This window comes from Sminthopsis crassicaudata, chromosome 1, assembly GCF_048593235.1.
Source record: "Sminthopsis crassicaudata isolate SCR6 chromosome 1, ASM4859323v1, whole genome shotgun sequence".
NCBI lineage: Eukaryota > Metazoa > Chordata > Mammalia > Dasyuromorphia > Dasyuridae > Sminthopsis > Sminthopsis crassicaudata.
In genome coordinates this window covers 487805919-487827749 of record NC_133617.1, presented here as the reverse complement: position 1 = coordinate 487827749, position 21831 = coordinate 487805919, and the positions used below count along the sequence as shown (strand labels likewise).

At 36.5% G+C, this 21831-nt stretch overlaps 1 protein-coding gene across 2 annotated transcripts in view; it reads right to left on the bottom strand.

Moving 5' to 3' along the window:
- Positions 1 to 20638, bottom strand: part of USP22 (ubiquitin specific peptidase 22) — a 246243-nt gene extending 225605 nt beyond the window's left edge. Inside the window, exon 1 of one of the 2 annotated variants that reach the window (XM_074281287.1) lies at positions 20433 to 20638. In XM_074281287.1, coding sequence (XP_074137388.1) covers positions 20433 to 20552 — 120 coding nt within the window. In that variant the 5' untranslated portion in view covers positions 20553 to 20638. The remainder of the gene's footprint in view (positions 1 to 20432) is intronic. The other variant, XM_074281288.1, reaches the window with a different exon arrangement.
- Positions 20639 to 21831: the final 1193 nt, after the last annotated feature.

Below are 21831 nucleotides of genomic sequence, written 5' to 3'. Positions count from 1 at the left end.
TCATATTGAATTTAAAGTGTTAGACAAAAATGAGTGGTGATAAAAATTGGTCATGATATTGAAAATATTTTTGCTATTTTATACCTACTTATAAAAATATGCCAGGTTCTCCTGTGCTTTTTCATAAATATAATTCATATTTGAATCATACTTTATATTTCAGAAGATGCTTCTCTCACAAACACCAACTATCATTGTCCCCATTTTATAGATGGCAACAGAAGAGGTCTGTGGACAGATTTCAAGAGGTCCATGACTTAGGTTTTCCAATTATTTTCAATATTTTGATAATTTTATTTTAATAGAATTTCTTTGGTAATCCTACATATATTTTATACATTAAAAAAAATACTATTCTGAGGATTCCAAACTGTCAAAGGAGTCCATAATTTAAAAAAAAAAAATGGTTAAGAACCTCTGTAAATAGAGAAGTCCAGAGATATGATTTGTCAATGATTGTCCAACTACCAAATGTCAGGGTTGTAACATGACTGTGGGTTTTCTGACTCCAAGTTTAGAACTACTTTCATGCACTCCATCCCCTTAATCATTTGGAATCAGCACAAAAGCCAAAGACCACAATAAAAATTCATGAAAGGCATTTATTCTCAAAAAAAAACTTACATCTGTTTACTACATCAATTTGATAAGTAAACTTCTGCTTCCTAGGTTAACACAAAGGTCAGTTAAAACTGTTCACTTATCACAAACTCTAAATTAATGAATCCTAAATTAATTAGGTTTACAATCCATGCAAATATATACCATTCTACTCTTTCATATGACTGCAGGATTTAGAACTAGAAGGGACTTGGAGATCTTTACTTCTACCTTCCAATTCCCCAGCTCTTCTTGAATGTCAACCACAAAAGTCACTGGGGATTTCCCCACATTAATTTTCCCACATGCAATGATCTTAGTTTCCTGCCTAACCACCGAAGATATGGTTATTTAATCACCAGGTACATTTCAGATACTGTAAAGTGCCCAAAGTCAGTAGTCTACCAATTTATCTACTCAATCTCATTGCTAATTCTGCTGTGACTGAGGTACCACCATAAATAACTTCCTATCTTATATCCTAGACACAAGTTTCCATCAGTTGATTCAATATTTCAAAAGAGAAGATTTGTATTTGGGGGGGAGGGGAAAGGACGGAAGGAGAAGGAACTAGGAACCTGGGAGGCCCAGGTGCTAATCCCAAACAAGCCACTAATTAGCTGTGGGAAAGTCACAAGTTCCTTTAAGTCTCTACCTGGCATTCCAAAATTTAATTCATCATCCCATTCTGGGCAATACCACAAGCTCTCTTTTCACAATTTTTTAAAGTCACTGGCACCACCAATTATTACTATAAAATGAAGGGGTTGGAATTGTAGGGTCCCTTTCTATTCAGATAATCTGTGATTCTGTGAATTTGTATAATTAAGAATTTAGTTCTACAAAATATAGTTTACCTCTCAAATCTGTGGAGAAGGAATTAATTTGTGGCCAAAGTACTGGAAATCATCGTTGAACCAAAAAAAGAGATAATTTTGATTACATTAAGTTAAAAAGTTTTTGTACAAACAAAACTAATGATAACAAGACTAGAAGGGAAACAATAAATTGGGAAAACACTTTTACATTCTGATAAAGGCCTCATTTCTAAAATATATAGAGAACTCAAATTTATAATAATTCAAGCCACTCTCCCATTAGTAAATGGTCAGAGGATATAAACAATTTTCAGATGAAGAAATTAAAACCATTTTAATTTCATTTTATTTAATTAAAGATCATTTTCATATGACTATATGAAAAAGGTGCTCTAAATCACTATTGATCAGAGAAATGCAAATTAAGACAACTCTGAGGTACTACTACCCCATATCTCAGATTGGCTAAGATGAGAGGAAAGGACAATGATGAATGTTGGAGGGAATGTGGGAAAACTGGGACAATAATACATTGTTGATGGAGTTGTGAACTGATCCTACCATTCTGGAAAGCAATTTGGAACTATGCCCAAAGAGCTATCAAACTGTGCAAATCCTTTGATACAGCAGTGTCTCTTCTGGGCCTGTATCCCAAAGAGATCTTAAAAAAGGAAAGGGGATCCACATGTGCAAAAATTTTTGTTGCAGCCCTTTTTATAGTCGCAAGGAACTGGAAACCTAGTGGATGCCCATCAACTGGAGAATGGTTGAATAAGTTATGATATATGAATGTTACGGAATATTATTGTTCTATAAGAAAGGATCAGCAGGATAATTTCAAAGAGACCTAGAAAGACTTATATGAACTGATGCTAAGTGAAATGAGCAGAACCAAGAGATCATTATATATGGTAAAAGCAAGATTATACAATGATCAATTCTGATGGATGTGAGTGACTCTTTTCAACAATGAGATGATTCAGACCAGTTTCAATGACTTTGTGATGAAGAGAGCCATCTACACTCAGAGAGAGGACTATGGGAACTGAGTGTGTATCACAACATAGCATTTTTCACTCTTTTTGTTGCTGTTTGCTTGCATTTTATTTTCTCTTTCTTTTTTCCCTTTTTGATTTTTCTTTTGCAGCAAGACAACTGTATAAATACGTATGCGCATATTGGACATATGTTTTTACCATGTTTAATATACATTGAATTATTTGCTATCTAGGGGACGGGATGGAGAGAAGGGGGGGGGATTGGAACAATTTTTGGAGGTTTTGCAAAAGTTTGCAAAAATTATCCAAGCAGTAACCCACCAAGACATCAAGTATCATACAAAATTCAGAACAGTTTGCTTTCAAGTAGTTTGCATCATCCTAATGTTTTCCTGTTCCTGGCAGGAAGGGATACAAGGCTTCTTTTTTGCCTTGTTTTTCTTATTCTATAGCCAAAAGAATTAGAAGCACTCACATATGAGATACAAACTAAAAAGTAATGAGTCTAATTTCACACACATACAGAAAAGTCGAATTTTACAGTTACACCCAGTATAAGAGTTTACCATTAAAAGATTCAAGGAAGGAGCAATTACTTGGTGCAGTGGATAGAGCACCAGCCCAGAAGACAGAAGGGCCCGAGTTTAAATATGCTCTCAAACACTTACTAATTCCTAGGTGTGTGACCCTGGGCAAGTCACTTAACCCAAATTGCCTCAGGGGAAAAAAAAGATTCATGGTAAATTCAACCTCTAAGCCAAATGCATCTCTTACCTAAGGAAAACTGAGAGAATAAATACTAAATCCAAAACTTCCTAATGGCTATTTCAAATTCAATGCAAAAAGAAATTTTTAAAAAATCAGTCTGTCATATTATACTCAGTGCCCTCTAGCTTATCATTCACAGCTTGTAAAACATTCTATAAGGTTCTGACAACAATAATTTGCCATAGAAGAACTATTCACAAAAGAAATGAAAAGAAAAGCTTACAATGGGGAGATGATCTGTTAGATCTGAAGATATAAAATATCCAAAAATGATGATGCCAAAGGTTAAAAAAACAAAGTTTAGGGTGGCTTTTCTTCGGGAGATGGAAGTAAGATGAGGCAGAAATCTTAATGAAAAATGAAATAAAAGTCTTTTCTAGCAGCCTTTACATAATTCAGAATTGTTTTGCTAGCACTAGATAAGAACATTATGCATAAATCAGGTCATTCTAAAAAAATCAGCATATTTTATAGATATAGATATGTAAAAGCCAACACCATCACCACCTCCACCATACACAGAAAGAAAAATTCAGAGTTATTTTTTCATATTTTTTGTAACTCTAATTGGCAGTAGATTGTAGTCCTAAAAAGGACAATAAAGCACTTCACTTAAGAAATTCATATGTTCTCCCTGCCTTTTCAAATCCTATGGTGTGTCTAAATTTCAGATCTATTTCTCATCCCCGCTACATCCCAGAAAAGACTATCCAGAAGTAATCAGTAATTCCTTAGTGTACCAAGGTCAAATTCTACCTATTATTGAATTTTAGGTGATTTTCCTTGGTTTTATTTTTCTTAAACTCTAAAGATTTTTTTATTTTTCTAAGTTGAGAAGAAATTCCTTTCTCTTTTCCAAAGATGTTTTCCTACCAAATTCTCCTATTATTTTTTCTTTGCCTTCACCCAAAAAAAAAAAAAAAACAAAAAAAAAAACACCTGAATAAAATTAATTAAAGGTTACCTCAGTTTTCAAAAAAGCCTATATTAAGATTACAGGCTATAGGAGCAATGAGAAGGAGATGAGTAGTAAGAAAGGGAAACCAGCTGAGAAGCTTTAAACTTCAATTTGGCCAGATATTTATAAATGTGTTTAATAATCTTTATTATGGTCTCTCCATATTCAAAAATAGATAATAAAAGCCATCTTTGTGCTAAATCAGCTATAAACCATTTGAAATATAACTAGAAATAGACTAGTTAAGGTCAGAAAGGCTACAGGACTTCTCATCCCTCACCTGGCTACACAACTTTGGGACTTTTCTGACATATCCCAGGAAACTCATTACTAGGATAACCTCATCATCCTGGCAAGATGTCATAAACCTTAGGCCTCTACTTCTTCTCTACCATCTGCCTCTGAGTGGAGGGTGGGGCCACGAACTCAGAAGCGGGCACTCATCTCAGAGAGCTCATTTCTCATCTGGCTCCACTGCATGGTGACTTCTCTGACTTCTTCACCATAGGCACTTCACTTCTCCCCTCTATTCTCCAATTTTCTGCTTCTTTCTGTGTTTTGTCCTTTCCATTAGATTATAAACTCCCTGAGGGAAGGACCTGTCTTTTTTTTTTTTTTTTTTTTTTTTAGATTTGTGAGACCAAATGCTTATTAGCACAATGTCTGGCACTTTAAAAATGTTTAATGACTACTGAGATAGATGGTGAAACAACACTTTTTTCCCATACTACACAGCTGCCCAAGGAAATCTGTATCACACAGATTCTTTTGAAGTAAATATTAAGTAGATAAGGACAATAGGAGAACTAGGTAAAGAAAAGGTAGCTAAAAATCAGAATGGCAGAAAGCAAGATCTAAAGCAGTCCAGAAATTAATCTTTGTCACTGTCACCCAACTGGAACAATCTTCATTGTCTTCCAGATCGATTTTGCATTTTTAAAAATTATATTCAAATAAGATATAAAGATTTTCACAAAATCAAGCAGTCCAAAATGATGGTCTTCAAAGTAACCAGATGCAGAATAAGCATTAGTATGGTATTCAGTGTTCCTTATATAATATGAAATAGTTATTGATGGTTTAGGAACTCAATCCTTGAATGTACCACTAGAACACAATTCTTTAAGTTTTAAAACTTAAAGATGCTACTGTTGAATTTATAAATATTTGCTTTTCTGATTCACCATGTACCTTACACAGCATATTTTAAGGCTATAAAGACAAATCATACTTTGTCAGTACTTATGAAAGTTCAAGAAAAAAAGATGACTTCTCTTTGAGGTCTCTTCTAATGCCATCCTGAAACCTTAGGAAAAAAAACTTTTGAAGCTATGATTAAAAGAATACAGATAAGAGAAATTTCTCTAGAACATAATTCCATTTCCATATTTATAATATAGAACCTGACTGCTTTGACAGGGAGGAAAACTGGCACTACACAGCTTTTTAAGAAAATCACTTCTTTAAAAAAAAAAAAAAAAATTTTTAAATGTCATTGCTTCCCCCTTTTCAATCAGAATTGCTGAGTGTCTAGTCATTGTTTCTACCTAAGTTTTATTTTGCTCCCAAAGGTATGATGTATATTTTAATACAAGGAGTAAATCTCCATGATAATTTGACATTTTTTTAAATAACAGAAATGTCTTAATTGCTTTAAGGGAAAAAGAAGTTATGTTTTAATAAAAAAAAAAAAAATCCAACAAGTATTCTCTATTATTCCATATCACCTTTTTTAAAAAAACTGAAACAATAGTACTTTTATAGCTTTTTCTTCCTAACAAATCTCTCAGTGACAATTTAATCACATTACTTGCTTTAGAAACTAATCAATCAAAGGCTGTCATACTTTACTAGGTTACTAAAAATGATGACAATTTGTCTTAGCATAGCTAATAATAAAAATTAAACCACGGAAGAAGTCACATTCCAAATTATTTCTACCAATTCTACCAATATCAGACTGTTTTGAAACATTTTTCTATGAGTCTATAAAGTTAGTACATTAATGAACTGATTTCTATCACTAATTTGCTATGGTGATCTTAAAATCAGCACACCCTAGCCTTTCTGGGACTCAGTTACCCTCTCCATTTAAGAGGAAATTAAGATATCTTCCAGTTCTAACATATACTATGAACTAAATAAGCTCTAAGTCCATAGAATTTCTAAGAATCTATAATATCTTTTTCATCTATCAGAAACCTAATCCCGGCCCCCCCTCCCCCCCCCCCCGACTGATACATATAATAACAGTGCCCTCTTGACTTCCTAGAAGTTGAGAATAAGATTTAGGATTATAAGATTAGTATCTGGAAAAAAATAATCACAATTCCAGTTATTGCAACTTTACTGCTATCAAATATTTGAACTTTAAACTAGCATTATTGGGGTGGTATGAGGAGAGTAAGTATTAGAATAAGAGAATAGAAACAATGAACATTTCCTAAGGACATTTCTTTTAAAATAAAATTAATATATTCTATTTGTCTTTATGTTAATCCCTATCTACCTTTTTATCTTTGCACATGACTAGCATTTTCTATATGAAGGGGAAAAAAAATCTAATTCCTAGAACTCAGGAATTTTCCTATCAATAATCATCATCTTCACTTAAGTAATTTTTGTAACATATCTTTTGAATACCTTCTCAATAGGTTGTCTTTCAAGCATGTGGATCCAATAATTCTTTTCCTATAAAGTTGTCCCATAATAATAATAGAATCACAGATTTAAAGTTACAAGGTATTTATAGATGAGTAAAGCAAAAACCAGAGGGTAGGTGACTTGTCCAAGGCCACAGAAGTAATAAGTGGCAACATTAAAATTAAAACCCAGATCTTCTGACTCCAAACTCAGTGTTCTTTTCTCTGTCCCATGATGGATAGGCCTTAACTCCCTGGTGGAAACCCCTTTATATGAATTGGTAAATTTAAATATTCCCCATCAGGCAAATTCAGCTTTCTCTACTGTAAAATGAAGATGGTAGATTGGATAACAACTAGATAAATTTTTTCCATCTAAAAGCTAGTTTAAAAATATGGGAGCCAGTCAAATTGCTTAGCTTTACAGGAAAGAAACATTTTACCATCACTATTGAGAACATGCTGCATTGAACAATTCAAATTCCCTATCATTAATAAAGTCCTCAAGATGTTTTTTTTTAATGGAAGGTACGATGGTGATTACATCTAATTCAAAAGATATAGAGCTAACAAGCTACACATGAAAAACCAAATGGGTAAATAATAACTTACATATAGCACTTACAGTATATTTCCATAGGCAGTAAAAGAATAATCACCATTTTCCTCATCAGTAAAATGGGCAAGTGGCATACCCATAATTACACACTAAGTGTCTGAGATGGCATTTGAGCAACGCTCTCTCCCCATGCCCAGGAATCTATCCACTGCACCAGGACTGTAAAATACATGTATGGTTAGCCAACACTCTAAAGTGTCACTGAACCAGATTAAAATGTAATTGGAAAATATTTAACAAAATAAACAAAAATACTATGCAACATAAATAATATTAATAAGTTATTTTCTAAGTCAATTATGAGGCCTGCAAGGATCTTTATGTATATTTTAGTAGCCCACATTTCTATCAGAATTTGATACCACTGTAGCAACAACATAAAAGAGCTACATGATCATCCCATTGAATTAGTTCATCAATACCTCACAACAAGTTCATGGATACCTGGTTCAAAGATCTTACACACTACTCTTAGGAAACTGCTATGTTCTTTCAATAATCTCAAACTGCTTGCTGACCAAAAAAATGGCTGTGAATCATAGGATATCACTATTACTGAAGAATCAAAATTGCAGTGATTTAAAGGGTAATGGAGAAATAGATGGAGAACATAAATAGACTTGCAACATATTGTGATCTATGCAGAAGAAGTGAAGTAAAAGACAATACACAGGAAATATAAACTAGTTCTGTCTTTGATTTTGCTCCTGGTCAAGTCATCTATTCTTTCAGTGTAAGTTTCTTCATTTGTAAAATAAGGTACCTAAATAGGTAATCTCTTAAGATCCCCTCCAACCATTTGATCTACTAAGATCCAAATAAGAGACACTGAGAGAACCAGGCACATTTGATCTAGCTTCCTTCTGGGTTATATATACACAAGGTGAGAGGATGGTTTTCTGAGCAATCCTTTTCCTGCCCCATTCTATACTTATTTCTGCCAGAGCTCTTTCAAAGACTCTAAACCCTAACTTACACTAAGTTCAACAAATGTTTATTAAGCATTTATGATATGCAAGGCACAAATGAGACTCTGTCTTCCAAGAACTCACTTTTTACAAGCTAAAATCTATGGTGACAGACAAGAAGTCCAAGAGAACTGCTGGCAGGGTCCTTATTGCTACCCAAAAAGAGTACCGTTTCACACAGGAAAGCGCAAAACCATAAGCAGGGAAAACACAAAGGACAATTTTTATAGTTACAGATAAGAATCAAAGTGCTAGCCTCACAGTAACTTGAAAACTCAATTTTTCTCCATCTCACTCTCTATGCCACCCCAACCTCACCTTATCATTCTCATCAATATCACTTATAAAAATAAAAAATACTATTAGGATAAAGACTCACTGCTAGAAATTGATAATCCACAATGCAACTACATGTATTTGGACCTCACCTAAAAGATGCCACAGAATTGTCTCCTAGAAAAAAATACATCTTCTCCAAAGACCTCTTTAGAAAGGGCCTATTTAAAAACTCTGTCAACATAAAGCTCTAGAAAGAACAAGAACATTCAGGTTATGTTTGGAGGCTAGATGCCAACATTACCTCCCCATCTATTGTGCGATGTACACATGTGCATGCACACACACCCACATATCAACTTTTTGTATATGAACACGTTTAAGTTTGTTGTTATGAGATGAAATAATTGAAAAGTAGATAGGGGCAAAAGAAAGAGCATACAGAATAGGGAGGCTGGAGATAACTGTATAAATATATTTATACATATATTGAATTTAACATATTTAACATGTATTGTACTACCTGCCATCTAGGGGAGGGGGTGGGGGAAAAGAGGGGAAAAGTTGGAACAGAAGGTTTTGCAAGGGTCAATGCTAAAAAATTACCCATGGATATGTCTTGTAAATAAAAAGCTATAATAAAATACTTAAAAATAAAACATTTTTTAAAAAAGAACAGAAAGGCTATTAATAACAAGAAAGATCAACTCATCAACTGCCCAGATATTTATTGTTTTGGCTTAGTAATTTTATTTTCCATCTATATCAACTGTACATGTGGATTTTTGGTCAAAGACAACCAAAATCACAGATTTTAACTCATGTAAGGTACAGAAACTGAAGAAGATGTTGCCCCACCACCCACACACTTTGAAAATAGCTCAACACTAACTTATTTTGCTATTTACTGACAGTATCAGCATCAAAGCCTCAGAAAAATAAGTAGCTCCTTTGTCACAAAATGTTAGAGACCTACTATCCTAGGACAAGGTCTAACTTTACATAATTTATTTATTAAAAGGCTACAAATAAGATGTTCACTGTAAATATTTCTCATTAAATCCAAAAAGGCCAGAAATCTCCTAGTTTTATGAAAGCATATCCTGCTTAGTTAGAGAGAGAAACTTTTCATATTTACAAAAGTGCTTCTCCATACTAAGTGCTGTGAATGCCTCCAAAATCCAAGACCCATTTTCAAAATATCCTGTAAAATAAGCTTTTCATCACTCTCTTCTCCATACCCGCAATCCCACTTTCACTGTTCAGTTCTACAAACTAGCAAACTGAACATTAGAAAGGATGCAGAGTCAAAAAAAGATGCCATATGACCATTTGTCCCTTCAGAATTCTAACTTGTTAATTGTTAATTGAAGAAACAGTAGGACTCCCAAGGAAATTTGGGTTTTTAAAGCATAAAGAAATGCTAATGATCTCCAAAAGCATCATAAAATATATTTGGTGGTATACAGTACTAAGAGCTTGAAAAAAAAAATACTTCCACATAAATCCCATACCAATTCTCTCTCTACCTACCCCCCCCAAAAAAATTCAAAAGCTTTTAAGTTTTCTAGATAAATGAATTTATGTGTACCAGTAAAATAAGAGTTTGTAATAAAACAAGTATTTCTGGTCTATCAAGAGTTTTCCTAGCTGCTGGCAACAGGAAAAGGTTCCCTGGAAATGGGACAGCCTTCTTACAGCCATCTCTTTAATGTTAAGACTCTCCTTATACAATTTTTAAAATAATCTATCAAGTATATCTAAGCTGGCCAAATCAAAAGAGGTTCCATGTCTCAAGGAAATTAACTGGAAACAAAAAAAGTTAACTAGTAGAAAAGAAATGAAACTATAAAAAGGAGGTACTTCAGCCCTGAAATACTTATCTACTCCTTATATAATTTCAAATAGATTAAAAGTCATAGGATCAGAGATAGAGAACTGGAAAAAAAGAAATCAGCATCGAATTTTCATTATACAGATGAAGAAATTGCAGAGGGTCATGAAGCTAATATGACACAGAATTTGAACTCTTTTTTTTTTTTAAACTTTAATCTTGTGCTCTATTATACCACCTAGCTGTGGTATTAGGTAAAGTAATGACTTTAGCATGTTCTTTGTTAAGTGTCTTAAAATCAAAGCAAACTATGCATTTTTCTACCTCTAACTAAGGAGGACAATCTTTGACCATCAATTACCTATTTCATAATATCAAAAGGACTTACTTGTTCATTCATAAACACAAACCTTTTAAGAAAAAAACAACAACCTCTAGATAGCCACAAAATAAAACAAAACAAAACAACAACAACAACAACAAAAATTTTAAAAAAAATTTTTTTTTACCTCTCTCCCACTTCTTCCTCCAATCAGACTAGTCTAGATCCTGATCATTTCATACAAAAATTACTGTGATCATTTTCCAAGTATGGCTTCCCTAACTTCAGTCTTCATTTTCCAATCCATCTTGTATAATATATGAATCATTTGTCTTTAACTCCTCTTTTAAATTAGTACTCCAACTGGAAAATTTTTATTGTATCTTTTTCCTACTGCAACAACTCTAATCCCCTTTACTTAGTTTCTAAAGCATTCCTTCACTTGCCTCCTACTTACTACTTCCCAATATGCACATTTCATTCTAGTAAGAATGGTGTCTTGCCTATCCCTGGCATGTATCACTTATTTTCAATTTTGTGCTTTTACTCAATCTATTTCTCTCAACCAGAAATGTCTCCTCCCATTATCTCTTCCCTCTAACCAAATGTTACTCATCCTTCAAGACTCAGTCCCTTTTCCTTACTGTATTTCCTTACTCGGGTCTTTTTTATTACCCCCTTATATCAAAGTATCATAATGAGAGTGGCACTCTCAAAGAATTTCCAGTGACTTTCTATAGCATTTTACTATCTTTTTTATGTATCAGTAAGGTCTCCCCAAATTCTTAAATTCAGAGCCAACAGTGTCAAATTTCTAAATTCGATTGAGATAAGGTGAGCCCACTGCTAAGTACAATTTGCATTTTTGCTGACTAGTTAAATGATTAGAATTTGGAGAAAAAAGGGAAAAATAAAAATAAATAGGTCTTGAAGATTCCAAAAAATGGCATACTTGCATTACAGGAAAATTCTGGGCCACAAAATAATCCACAAGTAGTCCCTATATAGGCACAGGTGAAATGTCCAGCAATATACAAATGGTTTAGAAACATAAAAAAGAGCAACTTTTAAAAGATATCCGTGACCACCAAAAATATGACAATAAAGGTAAATATAAATCATTGTACAATAATTTCAGGCTACATTAAGTGTTACATAGGGAATAAGAAATTCTTAATAGTCAAAAGGAGGGAAAAGAAAAGATTATCTTTCTCTTCCTACTCCTGCAATCATCCCTAAAAAAAGGTGAAAATATATAGGTAAAGAAGTTTACTTTAAAATATAAAGGCAAATAAAGATTAAAAGGGGAAAAAAATTAATAAAACATACCGAGTAACCTTTTATTATTATTTCTATCTTTATTTTTCCATTAAATTAGGTAGCAACAAACCAATTCAGAAAAAAATTATTCAATGATAAATCAGTCCCTGATAAGATGACTAAACATTCAGAAACCAGTTTATTTTTTTTAATACACTATTAAAAATTATGGGAACAGATGAACTGTTATTTGAAGCATATAATAAATGTATAAAATAAGTCTCTCAGAACACAGGTCAGTGGCAAAGTGAACCATCATCTCAACTGCGCTAAAATTCAGACAATCTTCATCAATCACAGGAAAAGTTGTAATAAAGTGTCACAGAATCAATGTCCCTTGATTTAAAAATACATGCCCTTGCTTTCCCCCACTGTTTCCCATAAATCTCAAGATTCTACCGAAGCAAAAGGGCTGCATACTCAATGACAGCCTTCTATTGCTAACCATATTAGATCTTCCTTACAACATTAGTGAAAGACTCAGAATGTCAAAATCTGACTTGGTAACTTTTCTGAAATAAATCCTAATGTCTTGAGGCATTACTGTCTATGAATCATACATTTCTAACATGAACTATTCCTTCCAGTGAATTGATTATGTCAGGAGAAGTCAGTTTACCATTTTCAATTTGGGAATGAAACATAAGGAAACCTCACAGATGAGCACATTGCATCAAATAAGAGAGTATATACACATATACACACATTTAAATCACTTATCTTATTTTTTTATGATGCAATCGTGAATTATGTTCTCTTTGAATTTGTAATTAGAGAGGGTTGAACAGATGGTGGAGGCTCAGACTAGAGTGATGTGTCCATTAAAATAATCTATGCCACCAAATGATTGTGTACAGGACAAAACTGTGTCGAGGAACAGGATTCTTCCTTTACTAGGAGGTGCTCTAAATTCAGTACACACTCACTTAGCCTTTTTCATGGTAGATATTCATTTCTAAATTCTAAAGGGAGTCAGACATGATAGTATATGCCTGTAATCCCAGTTACCAAGGAGGCAGAAACTGACAGATCTCTTGAGCATGAGAGTTCTGAGCTGCAGTGAGCTATGCCAATTTTGTTAGCCAAAGAAAATTCAGCATTAAGATGGTGAACCCCCAAAAGCAGGACAGGTAGCTGAAGGGGCAAATCAGCTTAAGTGCTGATAAGTCAAAGTTCCTGTGGCTTTTAATAGTGGGATCAGGCCTGTGTTTAGCTTGAGTAAACAGAGACCCAGTCTTCTAAAGAAATGAATAAATTCTAAGGAGAATAAATCACTAAATTTCAAAAACTTTTTCAGTTCATAAGTAATATCAAAAATCTGAATAGAATGCAATAGTTCTATAAGTTTTCTTCACAACTCTATAAGACAGTTTCCATAAGTATTTTACAGATGAGACCAAGAGGTTAAACAGCTAGTTAACAAAAGAGTTGAGTCTTGAAACCAGATCTTTCAATTGAAAGTCTAGCATTCTTTGTCTACACCACATGATTCTCCCAAAATTGCCTTGTAAGTTTATATATTCATAGAATATTAATTTACCTAAAAGATTCTAAAAAACCTAGAAGCTCCAATTAACTTTATGTAACAAAACTAAAACATTTTTAACATTAGATTTTTTTTAATGGAATATAAAATATAAGATCCTTGAAGGCAGAGACCATTTTTCATTTTCCAGTAATTAACAGAGCCTTGCTTATAATAGTATTTAATTAATATTTGCTGAATTTAAACAGGCAGACAGATCAATATAAAAGTTCACCAAAAAATTATACAATAGCCACTCCTCAAATGACATTCAACTTGGGTAATAGAAGATTATCAACTAACATGTCTTACAAAAATGAAATAAAACACCTAACACTGTGAGGCTCTAGGAATCTTACAGGAAAAAAAAAAAAAAAAATTCAAATACTTACAAAAAGAACAGGTGTGAAACTACCCTTCTAAAAATTAATTTCTAGCACTATTTTCTCTGAAATTTTGCATAATAAGAATTGAAAGCTATATTTCTAAAGTAAACTAGGTTCCGCATACACAATTAGTGATAAAAGATTCAGACAGTCAAATGAGAAGAAACAATAAATACTATGTAATACACAGTACACTGAACTTTAGTTAGCTATCAAAAATAATTTCATAATCATCCAATGATTTTATTTGCTTTCAGTCTAAAAACATTTTCTCCTTTTGTGTCCTAATGTCCTCTCCCCCTAGAAAATAGGCCACACCCTTTGGTATTCAACCAAACAAAAAAACTGGAGCAACATCAGTCCAGCCATTTTAAGGGCTAATAGAACTACAAATGAATGTGATGTTCATACTATAAACTTAAGATCCAGAATTGAGGACAGGGCCTGCTTCATCTGTAGGGCCTAAAACTGTAAATAAGCATCTGATAAACATTTGAACTGACTTTACCTTCTCGTTAGCTAATATATCTTTTACATAGTATGAAGCACATCAGTCTTCAGAATTTAATAGACTTCTATCTATTAAAACTTTAATATTTACAAAATGTGCAACATGGACATGTTTAAATGGCTATAAAAAGGTATGATTCAAAATACTTATAAACTATCATATGCATACATTTCTTCCAAGGACTTAGAACAATTTGTATGTACTATTATGTTGAATGCTTAACATAGTAGGAACTTAATAACTGCTTGATTCATTGGTATTAGAGCTCAACCAAGTCCGATGAAAATAAGGAGAGAGCAAGTAACATTCCATTTTCTATATGGAAACACCAAGGCAACAAATGGTAAACTAAATCACTGAACTCAAGGAAACATTCCCTAGCTCATCTAGGTTGCTAGACTCATCACACACCCTTCTCATGTTAACATGGTAACAGAACAACTAGATAACCTAGAAACCTTAATTTAATTTACAATTTGATCTTGTCTCCCATCAAGACTTTTTACCAGAATAGCTTATGAATAAAATTGATTGACTTCAAAGTCTTCTTTAATGCCTGTCTTCCATCACTACCTGGCATAGAAATTGAACAAAATGATCAAAAGGAAGGGGAAGAAAGAAATGCGATACAATAAGATAATCAGTCCTTAAGAACTAAAGAATTTTCTTATGCTTCCCTACTTCTTGACTGTTACATATGTTTGTCTGAATTCTTACTTGGATGATATGCTTAACAAAAAGACAAGCTGTGTTCTCCATATTCTGTTTCCCTACTCAACCCATGGTGGTCAATCTCAGACCTTTTGATTCTCAACATGGCATTCCATTCACCAGATTCTCTGGTGTTCAAGTTTCTCAGGGCATTTCATTCACATCAGCATGTCACTATCACTACAGACTTACTGCTCCTACTAGATAAAAGATTTACATATTCCAAACTAGTCAATCTTCTGAAAAATCTGAGTATGTTAGAGAAATATAGTAATCAACTCTCTGAAAGTGGACAGTATCAATCAAGTTCCAGAAACAATTTTGACTATGTTCGTATTATTTTCCCATTGCAATCACAGGTATGAAATCTAGCATCAACTATTTTCTCCGCCAGGAATACTTGAGACTCAACATCAACTCAACAGGCAGGCTTTCACTTCAATATCCTTACTTCTCTCAGTAAAGCTAAATGGTCTAAAACTAAGGTAAAAATCACTAAAATATGCAAATAATCATTTTGTATATTTATCTAACAGTCACCATTCAATCCTCATAATCTGTAAGCCAACTTATAAAAGTAAACTTTCATTTTTATATACTTATAAATTGAAGGCACTGCCCTCACTTTGGAGAATGAGAGATTCTTTTGTCTCATTTTTTGGGGGATCAGTTTTGTTTTCTGTATTTGGATATGAAAACAATTTTTTTTAAATAGTTTTAACATTAATGAATAACCCTTTTGCACAGCCTAGTGGTAAACAGTCATCTCAGCTATAAGTTAATTATATCCAGATATAATCTTCATTGGTTAGTTTGTAGCTTTCTATTATTTTTTTAAAATAAGAGCATAATCATTACAGCTTATGATGATGAAAAAGTAAAAATCTTCTCCAAGTAAACAGACAAGAGAAAAGTCACTTTAAATGTTTTCAATTCTGGGGGTTCTATCCTCTTGTTTCTAAACTAAAACAAGGGTCCCTCAAATTAAAAAAAATCCTTCACAGCAACACATCTATTATCAAAGTATAAAATAGAGTTAGCTAACCAACTTTACCCATCTAGATGCTGGTTCTAAACCTGAAGAAAACTATTTATCCTCACCCTAGCTAGAACCTAGCACTATTTGCTGACTATATATGACATTTTCATTTACAATTTCCTGAAAAGGATGCAGATGATCTGTGAGGCCTCACACAAGACAAATTTGCAAAACCTTATCATTACTTGTTAATGCAAACCTCCACACCCAGTTTTTCAAGGCTGCCATTCTCTCCTCAGAGGTAGAAGTCTGAATAAAGATGGAATCATCCCACTTTCTTCCAACAAGGTGTCCCCTCTATATCTGCTTAAAGAGAAGAGACATTATGACCATGTGAATGGAGATGACAAAGATTAGACAGCTGTTAATAAAGCCTGGGTCTTAAATTAAATCTCTTTGTACCCAAATCAATTGTTTCCAAAGATATCCTCTTCTCTTAGCTACTTTCTAACCAAATGGACTGTTGGAGCTTAAAAATACAGCTATTTTAAAATGCTTCAGAGCAGAGCAAAGTTTCTTATTCTCTAAATTACCCCATGAATTAAACCAGAATATTTGTATGCTTTATGAGTCATGTTCACTTCTGAGAAAGTGTAATTATTTAAAAGTATTCAAATATTTGTGAAAGCACTCTGTGTCTGGTACTTCTACACAGAACTGCTATAATCCTAGCAGGTTGAAGTAGAGTACGACTTGAAAACCACAGATACAACACAAAGAGACAAGGAATAAGTAATTAAAAATATCAAAAAACAACACACACACATATCCAATATTGAAATCATCTTTCAAATTACTTTTAAATATAAATCCTAAAAAAACTCTAACAGATTATCTATGTGTGAGAAATGTGAACAAGTCTGTTGTGATCAGCTTATCATATTGAAAAATCTATTCAAATTATTAGAGTATCTATCCTTTTCACAAACCCTCCCCAAATATACACATCAATTATTTGATATTTGGAAATTCCTCAAGATGGCAAAAAGTTATGGAACTACATGGTATTCTCATAGCCTACCAATAACATCCTCAAAATAAATAATAAAGACTAATTTATCTTTATCCACCTCTACATAAGATTCCCCCCCCCAAAAAAAAACAACAACCAGAACTCATGCAATTTCTGTAGTAAAATCATGCTTCCATAGCATGAGATGTCAGCAACCACAAAAGTACTGTGTTCTTTCACTGTTTACAAAGACTATAATTTTAGTTAAATGTATTTTGATGGGCAACTTCACATCTTTAGTTTCAAAAACATACAAAACTTATGGGAACAATGGGCGTCATAGCCAGTAAAACATTAAAAGTCTTCTTTTCAATTGCTACTAGAAATATTTTCAAAAATCAAGTCTTTCATAGAACTACTATACAATTCCATAAATGAAATCAACACTCAAAAGTGAAGGGAAATGGATAAGAAAATCCAAAATTCCAAAATAAGAATGACAAAAGGACGTTAAGCATCGGTTAATAACTTAAGAGTTGAGCACCATATTTCCAAAAGATACATTTATTACCTACTCTCTTTTCACAAATATAAGCAAAACCTTATTGGTAAGTTAAATTCACAAGATACCTAACATATCAATTAACTGATCAACTAGAATCAAAAACACTGAAACAGTCTCATTTTTTAAAAAAATCAATGACACTGATATGTTCCTTTAGAAATTTAGAAGTTAACAAGTAATTTCATCTTAATTTCTTTCACTTTGACAAAAACTCACAATAGAGATCAGAAAAAGAAGAGAATCCCTGGTGATTCAAACAGAAAGGAAAAATATGGTATCCTACAACATAGGGAATAAGTCTTTAGACCTCTAATCAGGCAAACAATTACATGGAGAAACATTTGCAGACAAGACAAATTAAAAGGGTCAGTCAGTTTTCAGCTGGTTAAAGAAAACCAGTCCCCATCATGCCTCATTTCACATAGTGAAACATGTTTTAAGAAAAGCACACATACAATCCATTAAAGAGTCATTTTTAAACAGTCTCCTGAAATTACACACACACCACCGTGCCCACCCCACAAAGTTTATTTTACCTCAGTCAATCCCACAAAGAAAACTGCTTTAAAGCATCTTTATTTTCCTGTTTTACTATAAACATTTAAGTGCTGTCCCAATACAATATTCCCTTACATTCAGGTTTGTGTGCTATTGTTCCTGCTCCCCACCCCCACCCTTTTCCCAAGCCCAGCCCATCAAGGCAGATAACTGTTGCAAAGAACTGGTAACAAAATGTTAAAGCTTTTCCCCTCTTTACCTAACCTAGAATATTATTTTTAATAATGAATTTTGGTGGCAAATATTGCCTGACCATTCAAGCTACTCATAGTTTTTTAAGTAACTTAGCCTATAATGTTTTTATACAAACACAAAATAAATCATTTTCCCAACCTTTAGCCTCTGAAAACTTATTAATCTTTTTTTTAAAGTTAAACGTGTCAATTTACATTTAATATTTGTATTGACTTCACTTGGAGGCCTGGGGTAAAAAAAAGTTCCTGGTTTCCTTTGTATGTCCCATCTGCTCTTAGGGTTATTTAAACAAATTTACTTAACGATAAAACCTACTTAAAAGTTATATTCAGAATATATTTAAGCAACAATGAAATATATTCCATTTCACATAATAAAAGCCACCATTTTGAATAAATTTGAAAAGTCACACTGATAAGTGACTGGATGTGAATTCCACAATTAGTAAAATACTATATTTCATCCCTATTGTCCTGAGTAGTCAATGTTGCTACCTGCACTGCTGATGCATCCTTCACCTCAGTCACCAACGTCAGACTGAAATCTGCAAAATCACTTAGAGTAAAATAAAAAAAAAAAGAACAGTTTATTCAGAGGCAGGTAACGACAAACATTTTCTGATTTTGCTGCAAAACAGTTAATAAGATTCCAATTAACAAATGGGATGTGTTTACAAGAATCTAATCTGAGAATAAGAATTTATAAATTGGCTAAAAAAATCTTGACTACTTTCTTGCTAAGACGATATTAAATGTTATTTCTCTTTATCAAGCATATATTAAGCTATTTCTGATCACAGTGTCTTCCTGCCCTTTCTAAGACACTTTTTATTTAGGCATGATTTGCTACTGTTCTAGCATACACCCCACCCTTTACACTCAGCATCCGATTTTATAATTGAAGTGGGGGGTGGGGTAGGAGGAAAAGTAGGATAGGAAGGGTAGACTTGGTCTCCCAGCATTTGGACCTATCCAAAACCCTGGAGTAGGGAACGGTTTGCTTAAGTACCTCAGTTGTAACTACATCTTAATAATTCACCAGTCGTTGACAGTGAATTACAGATCCAGTTCTCTCTTTCAGTTTCCTTGTCCCAGGTGACCTCCCCATAGTCCATCACTAATGACACTGGACCTTGATGGGCTGCCTATTGAGTCAGGAAGGTGGCCGGCTCCCCGGGCCGGATCTATTGCAGACCCCTAACCAGAAGGATCCTAGAATCTCCTTCCTCTTTCTCTTTTTTTTTTTCTTTTTTAAATACCCCACCCCCCCCTTCCTCTTCCTCCTCCCCCCTACGCTTTCTTGCAGTTGTCTTATGCTGGGAAACCCAGAATCCTTCCAGCAGCAATCCAGAGCTCAGCCTAGGGGGTGATCCCTCCTACTCTGCTTCCAAGTGAACCACAAATCATGAGAAGTGGGGGGACCCTCCTCCAAAATAAGAATACGGTTCCTTTCCCCAGATCAGATACGCCCACTGAAACACACTCTCATACACTCCTCCTTTACCCCCGCACAGGCCTCCTACTCCCAGCTCCAAGCAGCTAGGGAGGACCGGGGTGTGGAGGGGGTGGGATTGCGGGGAGCTACTACCCCCCTCCTCCTTTCCACCCAACCCTCTCCCCATCTATTTCATCTCTCTGCCCCCCACCCAATTCAGAGCCATCCCAGCCTGGGATGGGGGGGGCAGTAGATTGAGGTGCTTTCCTCCTCTCCCCTCCCGCCCTCCCTCCGTCCGTCCGTCAGCCCGTCCCACCCCACCGCCCCACACCCTCTTCCCCTTCCCCGCCCAGGAAGGGGATGCAAGTCCATGCAGCCGTCGCCCCCCACCCCGGAGTGGGAAAGCAGCTCCCCTGCAGCCCGGGGGTCCCACCTTGCGCTTTCTGGTCTCGGGGGTCCCGCTCCACACGAAGCACTGGTAGATGACCCGCAGGTTCTGCCGCCAGTTCTCCACCTTAAAGCTGTTCACATGCGAGCAGCCGGCCGGACTCATGACAAACTCCACATCCAGGCACCCGCCGCCGGGGCCGCTCCGGGGCCGGGGCCGGGGCCAGGGGCGGCGGCGGCGGCAGCAGCAGGGGGGGCACAGCTCCGGCGGCTCGGGCCGGGGCCGGGGGGTGGGACGCCGCCGCCGCCGCCGCCGCCGCTCCTCCGAGCCGGGTCCTCCTCCTCAGGCTCCGACTCAGCTCCGCGGCCCAGAGCCTGCCTCCAACGCCGCCGCCGCCGCCTCCTGGTCCGGCGGCGCCTCCTCCCGGGGCTCAGGCTGCTGCTGCGCGGGGCGGCGCGGGGGGCACATAGACCCGGGGGAGGGTCCCCCGCTCCCTCCCGGCCTGAGGCGAAAGCGGCTCGGAACAAAGCGCGGCGGCCGCGGCTGCGGAGGAGGAGGAGGTGGAGGAGGAGGTGGTGGAGGAGGAGGAGGGGGGCAGACAAAGATGGGGCTTTAACCGAGGAGCAGGCGAAGCGGCGGCGGCGGCGGCGACGCCCCCGGGATTCCTCTGGCCGCTCGCTCCCTCACTCGCTGCCCCGGCGCGGGGCGGTGCGACGGTCACCGAGGCTGAGGCTGGCTGAGGCTGAGGCGGCGGCGCCTGCTGCTCTGCTGCTGCTGCTTCTACTGCCGCTGCTGCCACCCGGGTCCCGCTTCCTCTAATTCATTGAGGCCGGCGGGAGGGGAGGCTGGGGGAGGGGAGGGAAGGGGAGGGGGATGGGGAGGGTCGGGGGCGGCCGGTGTTTATTTGTCCTCCCCCCCGCCCGCGCTGTCTCTTTAAATCGCTCCGCCGCGCTCTCCGCTCCCGATCGCTGCCGCCGCCGCCCCCCCAACCACCCCCCACTCCCCACCCCCCTTCTCTTCTTCTCCTCCTCCTTCTCCCCGCTCCTCAAGCCCGACCAACCTAGCTCGCCAGACGCCCGAGGGGGGAGGGAGGGAGGGAAGGGAGAGAAGGAGGGAAAAGGAGCACCCTGCGTCCCGCCCCCGTGACGCTGCTACGGGCCTGCTTCCCCCGTCACTCCCACCGGGGGCAACTCTCTCTCTACCCATTGGTGAGGACCACCGTCCATCTGCGTCGGCCCCTCCCTCTTTTCATTTCAAACTCAGGGCGCAGTCGCCAGTCTTTCTCTCCCACCCGCCCACCGCTGGAGGCGTGTGCGAGCTGGGGATTGGCTGGCAGTGACTTTCCATCTGGGAGCTGAGCCCGCCCGCTGCAGGCTGGGTTGTAGGAGCAGCGCTGCTGTCATATCCGCTTCTGCCTTCAGCTTCTCTCAGTTACCCCAGTGAT